This window comes from Gouania willdenowi, chromosome 9 (genome assembly GCF_900634775.1).
Source record: "Gouania willdenowi chromosome 9, fGouWil2.1, whole genome shotgun sequence".
Taxonomy (NCBI): Eukaryota; Metazoa; Chordata; class Actinopteri; order Blenniiformes; family Gobiesocidae; genus Gouania; species Gouania willdenowi.
The window spans coordinates 22,788,263-22,806,213 of record NC_041052.1 but is presented as its reverse complement, the minus strand read 5'-3'; the positions used below and the strand labels follow the sequence as shown (position 1 = coordinate 22,806,213).

The 17,951-nt window shown below is 40.4% G+C and overlaps 1 protein-coding gene across 3 annotated transcripts in view; it reads left to right on the top strand.

Moving 5' to 3' along the window:
- Positions 1–17,951, top strand: part of LOC114469378 (tetratricopeptide repeat protein 28-like) — a 242,792-nt gene that overhangs the window by 204,585 nt on the left and 20,256 nt on the right. For all 3 annotated transcript variants that reach the window (XM_028456876.1, XM_028456875.1, XM_028456877.1), the window contains 7 exons: positions 1,806–2,602; positions 2,695–3,239; positions 4,261–4,784; positions 9,398–9,507; positions 14,226–14,355; positions 15,432–15,650; positions 16,969–17,128. In XM_028456876.1, coding sequence (XP_028312677.1) covers positions 1,806–2,602; positions 2,695–3,239; positions 4,261–4,784; positions 9,398–9,507; positions 14,226–14,355; positions 15,432–15,650; positions 16,969–17,128 — 2,485 coding nt within the window. The remainder of the gene's footprint in view (positions 1–1,805; positions 2,603–2,694; positions 3,240–4,260; positions 4,785–9,397; positions 9,508–14,225; positions 14,356–15,431; positions 15,651–16,968; positions 17,129–17,951) is intronic.

Below are 17,951 nucleotides of genomic sequence, written 5' to 3'. Positions count from 1 at the left end.
TGGGTGGGAAACACTATAGTATTTTCAGAAACTATGGATAAAGAGAAGAGAAAAAAATATGACAGTGAAATTTATGTGAATAAGGATGAAGCTTGTACTGAAGATTAATCAATCAATTACTGAATATTTTTTGGTTTTTTTGTCCAACCTATGAGTCAGAACAGTTGTAAACCTTTCAGATCTTATTCTGCAGCAAATCCTTGTAACTTTATTGACTTTTTGGTTTTATAACAGAGCCCTGTGGCAGACTTGAACTAGTGGATAAAGCTTTTACCCTTGCCCAACTAACTTCAAAAAGGAAAACGAGTTGAGATGCCATCACGGATGAGTAGTTTGCATTCTGCAGAGTGCTCATTATTTGGTTCACCTACACAACAGACAAAGGTGATTTTAACTCACTGGGGTTGCATGGTACAAAAAGAGAGAGAAAGCACACTTTGTAGTTCTATTTTATTTTGAAAGACCATTTGTTTGGTGACAACTGGTGACTTAAAGAAAAAAACACAAGTTGTGTTTGATAAAACAATAAATATCCAAAATTACACCAACCATAATGGAATTGCATGCTGACTTTCATGCAATGAATAAAATAGCTTGGAATATTTCTTTAAATGTATTACTTATGTATTGTGTGTTGCAGCACCAAAAGAATCGGTGAGCAGTTATGCCACTCCTTGAGTTTTGCAGCATCAAATCAAATCACGTCTTCTTGTTACTTCTAATGTTATCTCACCAGTCTAAATGATATTTGTAACACTGTTTAAACAGTTAGTATTCAGGCCCTTAATGTGTCTGGTCTTAGAAGATAAAATGAATAGGCAAACACACACTTGGCAGTAGCTAAGCACCATCACACTCCCCACAAACCACAGAGCATTTCTCTGTCCCTCTCCCCCTCCCCCTCTGGCTCCAGAACCATTTCCATCCCGTGTGTCAGTTCCTACCCCCCATCTCGAGAGATTTGTTAGTCTTCATGCTGATGCAGCAAAGGAATGGTGGTCAGACTGCATTGTTGGTTCATTTCAGCCAATCTATCCATCTTTATCTAGCAGCCAGCATTCCGTCCTGCTTCTGTACGCTTGGATATTTTCAATGTGGTATCATTGACTGACATTACAATTGAGAAAACATTAATGAAATGTATTGATTAGAAGTGTGGCTCTGAGAGGAGCAGAATATATAAAAACAGACATGCAGCGATTCCTCTTCACTTTGTTATCTGTATTTGTCAGTGAGTATCAAGGTGTGGCCCCAAAACATTTTTATTTCCCTGCTTGTGTGTATCTGGTTGTGCTCATCATGTGGCAGCAGATTGTTAAGTTATTATTTTCCACTGTATGGTATGTTATCTAAGGTAATGCACTCAACACACTGGTTTATTCAATATTTATTGTTTCTCACCCCTTATCTCATTTTTATGAAGGTGTTTGCTGAGCTTTACATCCAGGATTCACACGCACGCACACTCATTCTCTCTCTCTTTTAGATCTCTATTCCTTGGCCTCCCACTGGAAATGTTGTTAGTTAGTAGATCTCCTGTATGACGCAGTTATTAGAGAAAGTTTAAACAAACAAAGGATTCTAATCTGGTGTTAGAATATCTTTATCTGATGATTGCAATACACTTTAAGGACCATCATTCCAGGAGTGAATGTTGTGTAAGCAGAGAACAGCTGGCTCAGTGAACATTCTAGCAACCAAACAACTTGTTTTGTACTCAAAGAGCTGACCCAGCATTTGAATTGTAGGTAATTATGTTTTCCTCCGAATAACTCTTTAAACTCTGCCTTTTTTTCTCTTTCCAGGCATCATTCACCAGATGAAGGGTGACTATGAGGCTGCACTGAAACTCCATAAAACACACCTGGCCATTGCTCAGGAGCTAAATGACTACGCTGCACAGGGTAGGGCTTATGGTAACATGGGTAATGCCTACAATGCCCTGGGGGTCTTTGATCAAGCTGTCCGATACCATCGCCAAGAGCTGCAGATCTCCATGGAGGTCAATGATCGAGCCTCACAGGCGTCTACCCACGGGAACCTGGCTGTAGCATACCAAGCTCTAGGTGCCCATGATCGCGCTCTGCAGCATTACCAGAACCACCTCAACATTGCTCGTGAGCTTCGAGATGTCCAGAGTGAGGCGCGGGCTCTGGGAAACCTTGGCAACTTCCATTGCTCTCGAGGGGAATTTCCCCAGGCTGTGCCCTACTATGAGCAGTACCTCCAGCTGTCCCCTGATCTCCAAGATATGGAGAGTGAGGGTAAAGTTTGTCACAATCTAGGTTACGCTCATTACTGCTTGAGCAACTACCAGGATTCTGTCAAGTACTACGAGCAGGACCTTGCACTGGCTAAGGACCTTCATGATAAACTAAGTCAAGCCAAGGCATACTGTAACCTTGGTTTGGCTTTTAAGGCTCTTGGTGACTTTACAAAGGCAGAGGAGTGTCAGAAATACTTGCTTTCACTGGCCCAATCACTAAACAATGCACAGGCTCGCTTCAGAGCTCTGGGAAACTTGGGAGACATATTTGTCTGTAAAAAAGATGTTGCTGGGGCCATTCAGTTTTATGAGCAGCAGCTGGCTTTAGCTCACCAGGTATGCTACATAATTAATTAACTTTGTGAAGTACATTTAAAATCTTTTTTTAATGTCACACAGGATAAATACATTTTTTTTTTCTGTTTTAGGTTAAAGAACGTAGGATGGAGGCCTGTGCATATGCTGCGCTTGGGGCCACTTACAGGCTTGTGCAAAAATATGACAAAGCCCTTGGCTACCACACGCAGGAGCTAGAGGTGTACCAGGAGCTTGGCGACTTGTCAGGAGAGTGCAAAGCCCACGGTCATCTGGCAGCCGTCTACATGGCTCTAGGGAAGTATGCCATGGCATTCAAGAGCTACGAGGAGCAGTTAGAGCTCGGCCGGAGGCTGAAGGATCCTGTAGTGGAGGCTCAGGTGTTTGGAAACATGGGCATCACAAAAATGAATGTAGGGGTGATGGAGGAAGCCATTGGCTACCTGGAGCAGCAATTGGCAACTTTACAGCAGCTAAGTGGCAATGAGGCACTGATGGACAGGGGCAGGGCCTATGGTAACTTGGGAGACTGCTATGAGGCACTGGGAGACTTTGAGGAAGCTATCAAATACTATGATCAGTATCTGTCAGTGGCTCAAAGCCTGAACCGCATGCAGGACCAAGAGAAGGCATATCGTGGCTTGGGCAATGGGCACAGGTGAGTCTGGAGTTTTCTCTAAAGATGAATTCATATCACATACCAGGGCCACTCAATGTATCAACTGTGTGCATCGCTACCTTACAGTTTCTTTTTTCGTTGAACAAACTTTTAGCATGAGTTGCAAAGAATGATTGCTATTTAAACCAACTTTTGCTGATGTTTTACTGATTACTGTGCTAATGTAATTTGTTCTTTTGGCTCACTCTGTAAAGACACCTTGCTGATAATCAGCACTTGGATGTGGGTCTAGCACAGGCTGTCTGAGCAGCAGACATGTGGCCCTGGCCTTATCAATATGCAAAGTGGCTTTGGCAAAGGAACGTCTAAAAACTTGCACTGTGATGTCAAGACCAGTCTCTCTCCCTTTAATTTCCCCTCCATAAAAAGGGGGAAGTTTGCTAAACTCCTTCTTTCAGAGATGATTGTCTACTTACTGTCATCAGCACGGCACCAACTCGCTTAATATGGTAACAATAAACAAAAAGTAAATGGGGGGTTCTATTTGGCACATTATAATATGCAAAGGAATATAAATGAAGTCTGTAAATAAGCTGTGTAGGTGATTAATATGTCCAAAAGGAACACAACATCCTTCAACAAAAGATCAATGCCATGATCGACATTGATTCATTCTTCTCTTTGGTTTGTATTTATTTCTCGGCATTACTTCAGCAGCAACAATTTGTTGGGCATTTAGATTTTTAGAAAAAAAGTAAAGTTGTGATCTACCTTCTATAACTGGAGAAAATACACTATTTGCTCTATCACTTAACTATTCAAGTGGGCATTTGGTAAAAAACAGGACATGAAAATCTCTTCAAAAGTCAATCTACTGAGATTGTAACTGTGGCAACAATTCAAACCACAGTTTCACCTAATGGCTTGGTGTTAAAATAATCAACTGTTGGTTCAGTTGTAACCTGGAAGCAATCAGAGGTTTCCTTCCAGGTTGTCTTGTTAGGTTATCTTTGACCTCTGCATCTTACACGTACTCACTGGTGTCTTTCTGTGTCTGCAGGGCCATGGGAAACTTACAGCAGTCTCTGGTGTGTTTTGAGAAACGGTTAGTGGTAGCTCATGAACTTGGGGAATGTGGAGGTAAAGCTCAAGCCTATGGTGAGCTGGGAGCTCTCCACAGCCAACTGGGCAATTACGAACAAGCCATCTCCTGTCTGGAGCGTCAGCTAGCCATTGCTCGAGACACGCGGGACAGGCTGTTGGAAGGAGATGCCAGTTGTGGTTTGGGGTCTGTTTATCAAGCGATGGGAGAATACGAGACAGCCCTGCGGTGTCATCAGAGTGACCTGGAGATTGCAGAGGAAACCAGGAGCTCCACGCGTCAGGCCCGCGCCTACGGCAACCTGGGCCTTACCTATGAGTCGCTAGGAAACTACGAGCGTGCCGTTGTGTTCCAAGAGCAGCACCTGAGTGTGGCGGCACAGACTAATGACTTGGCTGCAAAGACATTGGCCTATGGCAGCCTTGGGAGAACACACCACGCACTACAGAACTACTCACAGGCTGTCATGTACCTGCAGGAAGGTGAGTGAGTCAAGGGGGGAGAGGAGAGGATTTCCTTTGTTGCCTGAGCTGATAGGCTTAGAGAATGTGAATTCATGAATATGAAATTTAGAGCCTATTTGTTACTAAGCCTTTGCCACAGTTTTATTAGTGTGTGCATGTGTGTGTGTGCTGAGGCTTTTGTGCCTATACGTTATAAGTGCACAGGGGAGATTTAGTGTGCTCATTGTGCATCTGTGTTGTCTCCCAAGTTGTATATATATTTATACCAGCATTTGTGTGCGTATGTCTGTGCAAAGCTATCAGAATGCATGCCAGGCATTTCTGCTGTTTACTGCTAGCTGTTTTTCACACCTCTATCTACCTTCTCAGAGGGTTCTTTGCAGCAAGCTGCCAAAGCATCTTTTCTTACTGTGCCTGTCAAACTCTTGCCTCTCACGCTACATTGTTCCCCACAGATTATGGTGAAATAAAACCTCCAGCTTGGTCTCTCAAAATTTCATTATCTTGGTGAGCATGTAGGACGCGTTTGTCATTGAGAATGTGATAAGTGACAGCATTCATGGGTGTGAGCTGACTGTCCACACTACTAGCTTTACCCGCACCTATTGATAGACTTCATGCCCCGTCACACCCACCCTGTTGCAATCCAAGCCTTATTTGAATCAAAGAAAAGCCAGGGAGGACAAGGACATTTGGATGTTTCACCCTCCGGGAAGTGAATCCAGCAGAGCAGGAATAAATCTCCTGTCTCTCCTCCGGATGCTGCACTAGACTCAGTTTGGTCTGCAGTGACCCATAGACCCTCCGTAGGGCTACTCATTGAGCTTTACTGGAAACAAAGGCGACAGGCCCTTATGTCTCTTTCTGTCTCTCTGCTGTCCCTGTACTGTCCTTGTTTTGTTTCTTGGTTTAGCTGTGAAAAAGAACAGTACCGTCACTATCCCTGACAGTCCATTATTCCTGGTCAACCTCCCCAAACCAAAAACGTTTGGAATAGATTTCTTGTTTTTCAGCATTGTTTTACTATCTTCTACTCATACTGCTGCTTTTCCTTAAATCAGTGGTTCATAACCTGTGTTCGATGATACTCCAGGGCTACGTTGTGTCAGTCAGGGTTCGGCAGGGGTTAAGACACACACATTAAACATGTCTTACAAGAAATACTGTACATTTCAAAGATAAACTAGTTTATTAAAAGATAAGTTGTGATAAAAAAAATAAAATAAAAAATTTGATTGAAATTTTAAAAAATAAAAATCCCAAATATTTGTTGTAATGTTTTTGTATTAAATTCAGGTTTTGTTGGTTTTATTCTTGGAACACAGTGATTTTGTGTGCAATTGATGCTTTGTTTATTTTGTGCACTAATTGAATATATACCTGTGTTTTGAATAAATCATATTTAATATTTCTCAATTACGAAGGATTTAAGTACCTCCAAGAAGTTAAGAACCAGATTAATTTATTCTTTATATTTAAATTGTAAATGTTTGTATCCCAAGACAAATCTTAAGTAAAAAAGAATAATAGCAATCCCAAACTAGTGTAGAAACTGATAAAAATGGTATAGCTTATCTTTGAACTCATGCAGTTTATGTCTAGATAGAAAGATAAATAGATAGATAGATAGAATTGTGTTTCATTACAGCCGCAGCACAACAAAGCCATAAAAAGAAATAGAAACATAAATATTATAATAAAATCAATAAATTAATTAAGTAAAGCCCCAAAACAAAAACACACACACAAGGACGGTGCAAATGAGCAGCTTCTCTGAGGGACGTCACAATGCTACTTGAACTGTTTCCCTGCACATTAATGAACACGACAACTCAGTTCACTTTCCACCTAAAAAAACTCATTTCACAGAATGCTGCACATTTTACTGATTAACACATCCTTTAATGTCATTAAATCAAAACATTAATTGTGCGACTAATAGAGGTGTGAGAGATCCTCCATGCTTGGTTTATAAATTAAAATAATGAAAATAGTAAATTAAATGGTGTGAGACATTAACCTACAAATATATGTGCGTGCCAAATACCACTGACTGTGTAATTGGATGTGTTCTTGTCAGGTGTTAAGTTGAATGCTCTTGGGTGAGGTGTTATCTCAGTCGTCATCAAGTCCTCATGCTAATCAGACCTCTCTTGGTATTAGGTGCTTTTTTCACTTGCTATTAATTATGAAGATTCCTTATGGATAATAAACTACAGATATGCATTTTAACTGTATACATTTGTTATGCAATAGCTCAGAGAAAAAAAAGTGTAGTTTAGTAAAGTTCTCCAACATGTCAGAGTATTTATGTGCAAGTCTTTTGGTTTTTGTGTTCTTATTATGCAACCAAGCTGAGTTAGATGAGATTTCGATATATACTGTAAATGTCAGATGTGTGCATTATCTACGTCTAATGTCTGCACAATTGTATGTTGTACCTGAGTAGGATTTATGTTCCGTCCAAAATCTGATGTTGAATCGTCCCTATGCTTCTTTGCAACATCTGATCTGGGATTTCTCTGCCTCACATTGACATCCTCTTTATAGTACCACTGGCCAGGAGGACAGAAAAGAGCCAGTAGGAATGAGGCATCACACTTCTCTTTTTTTGCCTTCTTTCTTCTTCTAGCACAAATATTTGTGGCATGTTTTATCCGTACATCCAATCCAGCAGAATGACTGCTATCCCACTGAGAAGGTTGTTTGAAAATGTGTGCCACTGTCCTCATTTTGAAATGATTGCACACTCAGTGTTTGATGTTCCACATGTGGTCATGATCAAAGTGCCTCGTGTTGTCATATCTGGTGCATGTATATGTCTCAAGATATGTGTGCAATGCACTTGTGGCATTGCAGTGCAGGAGAAGTGGATGCACACAAGTCTTGTGTCTGAAAGCAGAGGTGCGTGGGCCTGGGGGGCTGCAGAGACTCTCACCCAGCTGTCAAATCAGCCTTTAAAGTGTTCTCTAGTTGCTCTTCAGGGTGCAGCCAGCCACGGCCACATCCTATTGTCAGCCGCTGCTACGTGACTGTGCCTGCGGGGGACACCAAAGGCACGCGCGCCGACGGCGACACACACTGAATGATAGATAGAGTGTGGGAGAATAGAAGAAATCAGATAGCAAAGGAAGAAATGGGAGATGGGGAGAGAAAATAGGGGAGTCATAATTCACATGTATTGCTTCACTGTCAACTGGAGAAAAAAGAAAACATAGAGTCGGCTGACATTCTGGTTTGATCATATAGAACTATCAGAGAAGTAGCTCAGAGAGAGAAAGGTTTGTGTCAGAGAGTGCGTGCTTGTGATTGCAGTTGAAAGACTTTGAACTAGAGAGTTGAAATGAGTGAGGCATGAGCCTGTCAGGGAATGAAAAGGATAATTTAGATCTGTTTCCTCACTTTTACTCTGTCGCCTAATGAGCCCTAAGCAATGCTTAGTCCCTGCAAGCACTGCCACTACTGTAGAGATGAAACAGGTAGAGAGCGCAGGGGGCAGGGAGGCAGGAACCAAGATGGGAAACGAACACAGGGGGCGAGGGAAAGAGGAGCGCAGCAGATGCATGGGGGCAGAGCACCGGCAGGCTAAGGGAGGGTGTGTGGAAAGATAAGAAGAGCAGGGAGTCTGTAGGAGGCTTCAAAGGCTGCTGGCTAGCATGGCCGTGGAGGAGCCATGAAGTCTAAGGCTGTGTGTTGTGCTGGTCTTTCAGAAAAGGCTGGCTCTGTCAGGTCACGCTTTTCCATTCTTAGCTTATCAGTTACAGACTGTTTTCAAGAAATGGAGGGAAAAAAAGAGCAGAACGGGCTTGTCTTGGCCTAATTTTTTGAATGTTAGAATGCCTCCATCATACATACAAGGTTTAGAGAATAGTCATGCAAATATCTGCTCTAAATGAAACCATGCAGAATGCCTGGTGGTGCAGTTAGCACTCTGTGAGCAGGAAAACTGAGGACACGTGAAAAAAGGTTGCTTCAGGAATTGAAAGAGACAAACAGAACATCCGTCAGCTCTGACACTGAGATACACGTTGTCTGCTCAGACCTCCCCTGGCTTTCCAAACAGACGTCTGTAACCAAATTTGACAAAGTGAGTTTAAGCTGCCTGTTTGGATGCAGTCTGACTCTGTTATTAGCTCATCAATGTGTTAGCAAATATTTGGAGACGTCCATTGTGTAGCTTCTTTCATGCTTCACTAGGCATGTGTTTATCTATGCTTATCCGGTCAATTCCCAGTATTGACTGCTATGCTTGCTCTAACAGCCACCTTCTAAGGGAGAAGTGTGCGAAAACAATGTGTGTGCTTTTCACCCATTCACCCAGTACAAACAGTACTTTACATCCATCTGTCCATCTGGAGCCTTTTCTAGTTCATTCATGATTTAAAGCAGAGTACACACTGGTCAGGACAACAGGCCATCACAGACACAGACAATCCCAGGCACACATAAAAGGATTCTAGAGTGTCTGGGGAATATGTAAGAAGATGTAAACTTTCCTTAGACAGGTTTGTGAACCCTCACATTATGGTTGTGAGGTAGTATCTCCATCCATTTATCCACATTTCAGAAATATTTAAACCAAATGTACACCGTTGAGTTCCATGTCATGTTTTTTTCTCATTCTCTTCCAGGCTTGAGACTTGCTGAACAGCTGGCTCGTCGTGAGGATGAGGCGAAAATCCGTCATCGTCTCGGGCTCTCACTATGGGCCAGCGGGAATCTGGAAGAGGCTCAACATCAGGTGAAATATCTTCGTCATTTGTTCCTTGCCTAATCTTCCGACCGTTCTCTCCAACTGCGCTCTTTCCTGCCAATCCAACATTTGTAAACCTGACCTCCAACAAGGCCCCAATTGTAGGCTTAAATGTTTGCAAAGGTTTCAAATCAGCAGTAGAAGATCTCCAAACGCAGACAAGTTTAAGTGATAGTGAGTAAGGGTAGCTAGCAATACGCTGCCGTCATCCTAGCAGAAAACAGATGATTGACTTTTGTCTTCTGTATGATCTCATAGTGCATGGTTCATGGCCACAGGAGGCTGTAGCAATAGCAATACACAAAGACACACACACACACACACTCCCACACACATGCACAGACTGATTGTGTAGAGATGTTTTTCTGCTGCTTTCTACTTTACAATATTATCCACTATGTACGTCTGTGTGACCCAGTTAGCTTCTCTGTTTTGGACTTGTATCACAGTTTTTAAAACAGCGGAGTACCTTTTGTCTGTTTGCAATTATTTTTAACAAGAACTTGGAAGAGAAAGTCTGAACCCAAGTGGCACTAGAGACAGGCGCATGAGTCATTTGGAGGAATTTCTTTGCAATCAAAGCTAAATATTATTCCAACGAGGCCATTTTTCCATTGCAGATTTGCTTTCCAGTTTTGTTCCATTTATGTGCACTTTCGCCTCTTCTTGATATAAAAATGCAACTTTGTTTGAGGAGTTTTTGTGCTTTGTGTGAACCCATGGGGATTTTTCAAGTAGTAGAGGACACTGTGGTCAGTAAAGGGAAAGTAAAATCAGTATTCATGAGCAATCGTCCTACTACAGACGTCCTTGGTATATATCCTGACCCACTTTAAAGTGCAATTTGTAAATGGCTTCATTTACAAAATAAGAAGCATCCACAAGTGCAGATTGAGAGGGATGAATTTTATGTTCTCTATTGTGAATACATTCAAACATTGAAATGCTCTAAAAGCAACGTGATGGATTGGCGTGTCCTCTTTCCTATCAGCTAGGTGAACAGAGAGTGCTCCCCGTGCGAGTATCTTGACACTCACATTTGTTTGAATATCATCCAGTGTGAATCAATAAGTATTTGTGCATGCTTAAATAACAGCAGCTATTGACTATGGCAGTCTCAGTGACATCTGTATCCCTCTAGGGGGTTCTTTTATACACATTATTTGAGATTTTGTAATTTCCATTTAGCTTAAGATATGGCAAATGTTGAATCAAAGCCACATTAAGGTGGAAGTGACAGGTGAATAGGAGAGTGCTGTGTGAATGCAAATGATTGAAAGTTTCACATACCAGGATTGCACGATCAGGAATTTTCTTGTTATCTGGGCAAAGGCAAACCAGGGAGGAATTAGTTTCACTCTAAAAGAAGATGTTCACATGTCTGACAGATTCTGATCTGCCTACCACTGCAGCAATCAGGCTTCAGTCCAATCAGCAAAATCAGTCTAAGAGGAGCAGTTCTGTCAAGTAGCACTAATGCAGAAGAACTCACAAATCCTCTGTTGATCACCATTTATCCTTCTTCTACACTCCATCCGACACACTTCCCTGTTTGACCTTGGGATAAGCAGAAGAGCTACAGCCTCTGCATGTATACATTATATGTAATGCAGAGGCATAAAGTTAAACCATTAATCGATTAATTTTATATAATGAATATTTTGCCGTTTAAATACTAAATCATCTACTGATTTACGTGAGTTTTTATTGAACAAAATAAATAACCCTAAAATAAACTAACAAAAGCAATTTGACATCACTTTTGAAATACATATTAATTAAACGGATCCTCCACTGTTTATACAAATGTGGCCTAAAACTTTTGTCCTTATTAGAAGTAATGTAAATGTATTTCTGTTCAGTGTGTTGTAATTTTGCTGCCTCTTGGCCAGGACTCCCTCGAAAAAGAGGTTTTTAATCTCAATGGGATTTTTTTCCTGGTTAAATAAAGGTGAAATAAAAATAAAAATAAAAATCTATGCCTAACAAAACGCATTATTTTGCACCATATTTGTTTTATTAACTTTTTAAAATGGGACTACTTTACCATTTGAGAGCCTGTGCGCCACCATGTTGAAATTACATCGTTAATGACCCGAATTGCCCCTTTTAGTCCATTGAGTTGTATGGGATTTGAAGCATTCAGGATTATTTTGCAACTTTTTCAGTCAAAATGATAACTTGTGTTGCTTTGGGTTGCTCTAAAAATCAGTAAAAGTTAAAAAAAAAAGTCGACGTAAACCTCTTATTTTTACCAAAATTTGATGAACAAAATCCGTGACCCGAAAAAATCTGTGACCACAGGGGGCGACAGTTCCAACTCTGCTGTTTCGTAGACGGCATGAAGAAGAGAAAAACAGCATAAAATCTGGATAATTAAACTATTCCTTCATCCATTTCTGACAAAAACGCTGGTTCTTTGCAGCAGACAGATTCAACTTGGATCAGAATTAATGAGCAGCAGTCGATCCTGGTTGCCTGTATTTACATGCACGGAGCTCTTCTTCTCTTCTTTATGCCGTATACAAAACAGCAGAGTCGAAACTGTTGTCCCCTGCGGTCACAGATTTTTTTTGGTTCACAGATTTTGTTTATCAAATTTCGGTTTACATCGACTTTTTTCATTTTTACTGATTTTTAGAACAACCAAAAGCAGCACAAGTTGTCATTTTGACTGAAAAAGCTGCTAAATGATCCTGAATGCTTCACTTCCTAGAGAACTCAATGGACTAAAAGGGGCGATTCTCATCATCAATGACATCATATCAACATGGCGGCGCACAGGCTCTCAAACGGTAAAGTAGTCCTATTTTTATGAGTTAATTAAACAAATATGATGCAAAACTAATGCGTTTTGTTTAGCATAGATCTTCTAATACAGACATTTCAAAGGTTTTAGGCCACATTTGTAAAAACAGTGGAGGGTTCCTTTAAAGGCATAATGTGCAATATTGCTTAAATAAACACAACCACTGTGTTTGACTAAAAAGGTAAAAGAAGACTTTCCCCCAAAGGTCAACAATACTATTTTATTATATTCAACTGAAAAAAGGATGTTAAATTTTTAGTTTTAGCCATAGTAATGTAACGTTTATTGCTATATTTTAACGCCATTATCTGTTAGAGGCATGTCTGAACTCAAAACATTTCAACATTAAGCAAAATAACAAAACCATATGTTGTGAGTAATATTTGCTGATTATTTCTAGGTGGTTGTTCACATTTATGCAATTCATTTTCCATTTTTGTGTTTCCATTTTTAGTGTTATTCAGGTATGGTACGTCTATGCCTCGGAGCCTCCATTTACCAGTGGCTTTATGTTTTTTAAGCAGTTGAATTGACAAAATTACGAATTTGTAGCTATCTCTGCTTTACTTTAAAATTGTCTAGAAGTGTTTTGCAAAGAAAAATGTTAAACCTGACCTGTCGTACCATTTTAGTAAGTCCACTGCTTTAAATAGATCCTCCTGTTATAAATGCATTACAATAAAGCCACTGCACAGTGCCATCTCTTTGTTTAATGTTTGATGATCCCACTTTCAGGTGTTGTCTTAATATTTTTGTTAAACTTTGCTTTTCGCTGCTTTTTCTGCCGTTACCTGTTACCATGACAATGGTTTTATAGCGCAAGTAAAGGAAGCTTCAGGATAAGCAGTCCGGGCTGGGTACCAAAATCAGACCAAGTTGATCCAGTAACATGAATTAAACAAGGCATGGACTCAGGCAGTATGCATTGACTCATTTTATCAATTGGTTTAGTCCGTTAAATTGTTGAATTGTGTGAGCCTATCTATATACATACTGTATATGTGTGTGTGTGTGTGTGTGTGTGTCGCCGTGTGTTTGTGTGTACAAGAAATGCACACACATCTTCTCTTTCTTTCCACAAACAAAGCCAAAGCGCTGATAGAATCCACTGAATCCATACCAACAGCTATTTTTTTACGCTGCAGCTCTTTGTTTTGCTTGAACCGTGGGGTGGCAATAAGAGTATTTTACCCTTTTTGATGGCCTCAGACTCCCGGTGAGTGGGTTCACAGCAGTCACAGTCATCCCACAGGGTTGCTATAGGTGTCAACATAGGAAATCAATAAAAACGCACATGAATCAGCAATCCTGGCCTGCTCTGTGTGGCCAGTGTGCTGTGCTGGCTGCTGTCCTTCCTCGCTATTGTCTCTCCCCACTTCCTCAATCCAATGTCTGGCTGGCAGTGATTGGAAAGGTCTAGTAATAGAGACAAGTTTATTGAATTCACCAGACATTAATATCCATGCATGCTGTCGCTCTGAAACTCTGTTTAACTTAATAGTTGCGTTTACCTTCTCTCTTTTACTCGTGTCCAGGAAAATACTTTGTTTAATTGTTTATTCTCTAAATAAAGGCTGGAGTTGTTGTTTCTGCTGCTGATCAGAGATGAACATTGAGGTGAAGTGCTACCATCTAGTGGATTGAAGTCACATCCCGTTCCTGTTGACACCAACTGGTGGTCATTTGTTTTTTCAAAGATGTCATTCTGGCAATATGATGTCACACTCATTTTGTGTTTCTCTGTAAAAAGAAAAAAATCCATGACTGGAATTGCAATATTCTGCTGTATAGTTTGATGTTGATAAAATAGAGAGACCCTTGTTATCTTTTTTTTGGGCTTGTGAATACAAAAGCATCAGAAATAGAGTTTTTTTTTTTTTTTTTTTTTTTCATTCAGCTGTACCGAGCATCTGCACTGTTTGAAACCATTCGCCATGAAGCCCAGCACAGCACGGACTACAAACTTTCCCTGTTTGACCTGCAAACCTCCTGCTACCAGGCTCTCCAAAGGGTCCTTGTCAGCCTAGGTATGGAAAAAATTGATTTTACTCTGGGATCTCACTTTGTTCAATGTCTTTCTTTGTACACACACATCCTAAGGCTGTGTTTGAAATCGCATACAAACATACTTCACACTACACACTCAATGAGTATATACTGTCTACTATGTACTATTGGTATGATTAGGATGGACCATTTCTACTAGGGATCGACCAATATGGGTTTTTAATGGCCAATACTTTTTTTTTTCCCTATCAGCCTTAGCCGATGACCGATATGGACTGCCAAATTTCTTGAGCCGATATTTGCAGCCGATACTACTTTTCCTCCCTCAATTTAACTTTTTATAAAAATTACACAATGATGATAACAAGTAATACAAGTCTCAATTTTAAAAAAAGGAAGATTTATTGAAATTAACATACTGTAGGTGAGGTAGAATGACAACAAGTAAAAAAATATTTCAGCTCTCTGTAAATAATGCGGATCGATGAACGCAGCAGCCCGCATCGGCCGTTGCCGATACATGTAAAAAAGGCAAAAATCGGCCGATAATATTGCTCGGCCAATGTATTGGTCTATCACTGATTCCTACTGAAGTATACTATAATAATAGAGAGAACGTGACCAAGTAAAATATCAACATGTGGTCATTTGATCCATAAAACTCCTGGAAACACATTTAATGCCGACATTTCAGAGGAAACGCATCATTGTGCTACTGACTAACCTTCTGGTTAACTTCAAAATAAGAGCCCTATTTACAAAAGCGTTAAAAACTAATGGAAGACAAGAAGCGATGCTTTTGAAACGGGGATGTTTGCCTTTTAGCTTGAAACTCGTCCAAGGACAATTTTAAGTTCCTTTCGCAATGCATTATGGGGCAGTTGAGTATGAGTGTGCCCACCGTGCCCACTTAAAAAATGTCCTGATATAGTATACATCTGGTTATTTCTTGCTTACTCAATCTTTCCATGCTATCGAATGTGAACGCAGTACATACTCATTTTGACGTCAGACCTAGTATGAGTAGTACGTTAGTATGCAAATTCGAACACAGCATATGATTAGTGAGTTGACTCACTATTTTGAACCTTTACAGGACACCATGACGAGGCTCTAGCTGTGGCAGAGCGCGGACGAACCCGAGCTTTTGCTGATCTCTTGGTGGAGAGGCAGACAGGCCAGCAGGACTCTGACCCTTACACACCCGTAACAGTGGAGCACATTTTGGACACAATTAACAGCCAGAGGGCTCTGGTTCTGTATTTCTCCATGGCTGCTGGTTACCTGTACAGCTGGCTGCTGGCTCCAGGTGCAGGTGAGCGTTCATCGTTTAGTATTCTCTATAATGTGACCTAAAGGTAGGTATTACTAATTCTGACTCTCTGGGTTTTTCTGTTGAAAGAGGTCATGTAAAGTAGAAACCTTGATGTTTTTTTTCTTAATGAATTATTTTGGTTTCATGGTTATAAGAGCCTAAAGCCAAACAGCAATGGGAGTTCACACACACACACACACACACACACACACCTGTTTGTTCCAATCAGACCACATCATCAGATCTTCTGCTGATGAAGGACTAGTTTTCAACCCTGACACCAAACAGCAGTGCCACCTACCACTCCACTGCTGGGATTTGTCCTCTATTTTGTTTTTCTGCCCTAAAGGCATCTGCCAATGGACCAGGCTAATTGATCCTGACATGGATAGTGACACAGCCAGACAACACTGGCAGCACAAGTCAACAGAAGCACTTTTTTTCCAACAAAGGAAGTTTAAACTGTTTTGTGCATGTTTTTAAATGTCATTTATATTTTGGGGGTTAGAGAGAGAGAGACCATATTGGTCCCGACTGAAATCCAATGTTTACACGAAATATGAAAAAGCTCGAGATGAACTCTGGTACACGTCACAGCACTTTGCCCGTCGTACTGGAAAGACTAGAAACAAGCCGTGAACCGTGATACTGACATGCAGACAACCCCCCAACACTAGTCAGAGGGAGAGGAGGAAAACTGCTGGGACCAGTGCAGATCTTCAAAGTGTAGCATCCTGCCCTTGGCTAAGAGGAAGCTACTTGCTCCCTAATCCCCCATCCAGCTGTCATACAAACATGGTCAGGTTCAAACATTCTGCAGTAAATTAAAAACTACAAGTCAGATATTTACTTCACTGCTGCAAATTTAGAAAAAAATCAGAGCTCTGTGTGTCGTGCCCCAATGCCTGTCATTACAACATATGAAGCGGAAAGTTTACATGTTGGTATTACACACTGACAGGCTTGACACTCCCACTACAGCTCCATCTTCCTGCTAGCTCTTTCCCAACATGTGCTGAAGTTCCAGCCTCGATCTCAGCAGAGCTCTCCTGGTAGTTGGCAGATGCCACAGAAAACCCACCTCTTATTTATTTAAATAAAAGTAATTTGTTGTATTCATTTTTATTCACATTTGCTCTTTAGCTCATAGTCTCACTGGCAGCTTTTAGTTGGAGTCATCCAATTTCACCCCCCTGTTGTGAGCAACACAAATATCTTAGAAGGAGAAGGTGGAAGATAGTCACAAACATCCTTTTGGTGAATAAACTTAAACTAAGTGCTTATTTTAAATGGTGTTATTGATCATTTTGCTCCACAGGCATCCTGAAGTTTCATGAGGTTTACCTGGGTGAGGGCGTGTCTGATGGAGGGTCCGACTTCCAGGAAGGAAGCATTAGTGGAGTCATTAGTGGCTCCTCACTGGAGCAGCACATCGCCAGTGCTCGAGAGGCACTGGGAGTGGAGTCTTATTACAGCAGGTGAGAGGGTTTAATGGGTCACAAAAGCACCAGTAATTCATATCGAACATCCTATTTGACTGTAAACACTATTATCTCATTGAAGTGTTTTAAAACATCCCAAGCTTAACTGTTTTTATTAGAAGAAGCAGGGGAGTCTGTCTGTATCCTGCAAAAAAAACAGTAATGATGCATGTGCAACATCTTAGGTTAGGACAAGTTAGGTCATTAAAAGATGTTTTATTTTTCTTCCTATGAATTTTAGTGTTTTTCATTCTTACTTTAGAAACAAATATAAATTACATGACATAAAAAGTGCTTCTTACTGTTTTTCCTGTTAGTGTGCTGTGTCACACCAGTGTAAAATTGTTTTATTATTATTATTGTTGTTATTATTATTAATTTTATTATTATTATTAATAATAATGATTTTACTATTATTATGATTATTTTTTAATAAAATGCAGTCTTGCCTTCCACATGTTGGGAAAATAAATAGTCTTCCTTGTCAACAGGTAGCAGTATCACTAGGGATGTCCCGATGCAACTTTTTCACTTCCGATACGATACCGATATTGCAGCCTTGAGTATTGGCCGATATTGATCCGATACAATATCAGCACGAATCATACATACTTTTATGACTTATTTTGTTGTGTAGAATGTTAGAAAAGGTTTGATCAAGTGATGTTACTCAAACAGAGTAACAATAGTCAGCAACAGTAGGGATGAGAAAAACTGACCTATTTATTATTAACCAACTGGTTACATACATTTTAACCTTCAGCAAAATATCTACAGTATTCTACAATTGACTAGATATAATATAATATATATCAGAGAT